The sequence below is a fragment of the Amphimedon queenslandica genome, unplaced genomic scaffold, assembly GCF_000090795.2.
Source record: "Amphimedon queenslandica unplaced genomic scaffold, v1.1 AMPQUscaffold_11396_Cont14958, whole genome shotgun sequence".
Taxonomy (NCBI): Eukaryota; Metazoa; Porifera; class Demospongiae; order Haplosclerida; family Niphatidae; genus Amphimedon; species Amphimedon queenslandica.
This window is the reverse complement of record NW_003548362.1, coordinates 1-2,446: the sequence shown is the minus strand read 5'-3', so window position 1 is coordinate 2,446 and position 2,446 is coordinate 1. Positions and strand designations below refer to the sequence as shown.

Below are 2,446 nucleotides of genomic sequence, written 5' to 3'. Positions count from 1 at the left end.
ACTACTATGCCCTCGGCTACAAATTTATTGACAAAATCTTCTAATGAAAAGGATGTGATGTTATGACCTATTTGAAAGCCAATGTTGGCATTTATTAAAAAGGACATGTCAAAGATGTGAATTCTTATTAGCTTACTGATTACTGCTGCTACTTTAATATAAAATTGACATCATTAATAATTAATATGTCCATAAGCAGTCTTAGTGTATGTATTAATAATATCTTCTTGTTGTTGTTTATTAATTGGTAATCATATATTGCTGCTGCTACTCCTCCTTGTTGTTGTTTATTCCCTCTATTCTTCATTATACACTATACAATGATATTAGTAATTATTGATGTAATGAGTCCAGTTAATAGACCAGTGATAGGTACTGCAATAGCAACTGAATGTGTATGTATAATATATAGATATATTAGATATAGATCTACCAGTATTATTAACTAACCACTGATGATTAATCTTCTACAAGTTAATTGTGGTACTGGTTTGAGCTGATTCCAATCAAGTTTGGATTTTTTGTGATTTTTTTAAATTGCTCCAAAATCAGACAAAAGTCCCTTTACTATAGTACAGGGATTTTTGTAAAATTTCACAAAAACTGACAAGTAAAAAATTCCTCAATTTTATTACATTTCCTGATGCATATACATGTACTTATACTATGTAGAAACTTTGAGCTGATTCCAATCAAGTTTGGATTTTCTATGATTTTTTAAAGTTACTTCAATTCTGTATTAATCATGAAGGAGCTGGTCCTTCTCTTCCAATAGTATCAACTTTAAGATCATCAATAGTTATTAGGATTGTTCCCAGTAAAATTGTATTGAGTAGCTGAACCATTAATATCGCTGTTGTTAACTAGAACTTTATAATACTTCATACATTGTTGGTTCTGTTGATTAAAATGAACTAAAAAATACAAAAGAATATACACTATATACCTATGACATTATAATGAAAGACAGAGAGAGAGAATACAAGATAGAGTTAATTGTTTCACAATACATTATACTAAAGTATGTCCATTCTATACTACTGGAGACAGGGAGGATTGATGTCTTTGTGTTGGTTTCAAGGTTTTGGTTTTGGTGGTATTGGAGGAGGAATATCCAGACCACCTAACCTATCCATGATCAGCTCTTGAGTACTGAACTTCCTCTGGAGGAGAGGGGGAGAGAGAGGGAGGGGTGAGTTATAAAGGGTGTGTTACTCCATACAGTATAATGTGTATTGGCTTACATTTCCATTGACTGCTACATGGACTACTCTTTCCTCAGTGGGTGGTTTATTCTTTGGTGTTCTCTTACCAGCTGCTATTGATAGATCAGCATACAATACTTTATGAGGAGCAGCTGGAGGAGGAATGGGAGGAGGAACAGACTAGGAGGAGAGAGAGAGGATGTATAAGATACCATTACATGTACATGTACATTATCATTACTTTGTTGTTAACTGATGCATATACCACTGGTTGTTCTTGTGTTGGTGCTCCCTGTGGTCTCTTCCCTTTAGCAGCAATAGCCAGATCAGCATACACTGGCTTATGAGCTGATTCATCAACTAACACCTATTGAATATAACAACATGAACCTTAATTACTAATGTACATACCTTATGTACTAATATACCTTATACTAATGTACATACCTATACTAATGCATTTACATGTACTTGTGGTACGTGTGTATTAGTTACTATAAGGTGGTACATCAGATTACATAAGGATAAGTTCACCTTATTACATTAAAAGCTAAAAGGATGTACTCAATTCACCCATTACCCCTCTTCTCTTCCTTTTTATGATACAATACATAATGTACATGTAGTTCATTAAACCCAATACATTATGTACATGTAGTTCATTAAACCCAATACATTATGTACATGTAGTTCATTAACCCAATACATTATGTACATGTAGTTCATTAAACCCAATACATTATGTACATGTAGTTCATTAAACCCAATACATTATGTACATGTAGTTCATTAAACCCAATACATTATGTACATGTAGTTCATTAACCCAATACATTATGTACATGTAGTTCATTAAACCCAATACATTATGTCAAGAGTGGATTATGTACATGTATCCATACCTGGTTGTTGGTGTTTTTATTAATGGTTGAATATAGTCCAGTAGCACCAGTAGACAGACCCTGTTGACCCTTATTCTATTAATAATACATTATATGATCCATTTTTAAAAGACTCTCTCATTAATCACTGACCTCTCCCTCTCTCTTCAATACAGAGTATTCCTGTACTCCCTCAGGATTATACACTGTAAAAACAAAATAGTTAAATTAACCCCAAAATTTGGGTTAATGAAAATGCAACCAGAGTAACCTTAATTTCGGTTAATGTTAACTGCTTTCTTTTGTAGTTAAATTAACTATTTGAAATTAACCTTAAATTTAAGGTTAAATTTAACCAAT

The 2,446-nt window shown here is 32.5% G+C and overlaps 1 protein-coding gene across 1 annotated transcript; it reads right to left on the bottom strand.

Annotated features, from left to right (window-relative positions):
- Positions 1–884: 884 nt before the first annotated feature.
- LOC109589360 (branchpoint-bridging protein-like) lies at positions 885–2,292 on the bottom strand (the record flags this gene model as incomplete). The annotated part of the gene is made up of 5 exons (XM_020005454.1): positions 885–1,163; positions 1,245–1,385; positions 1,447–1,572; positions 2,108–2,182; positions 2,240–2,292. Coding segments are annotated over 5 exons (482 nt in total), but the record flags the coding sequence as incomplete, so codon positions are not given.
- Positions 2,293–2,446: the final 154 nt, after the last annotated feature.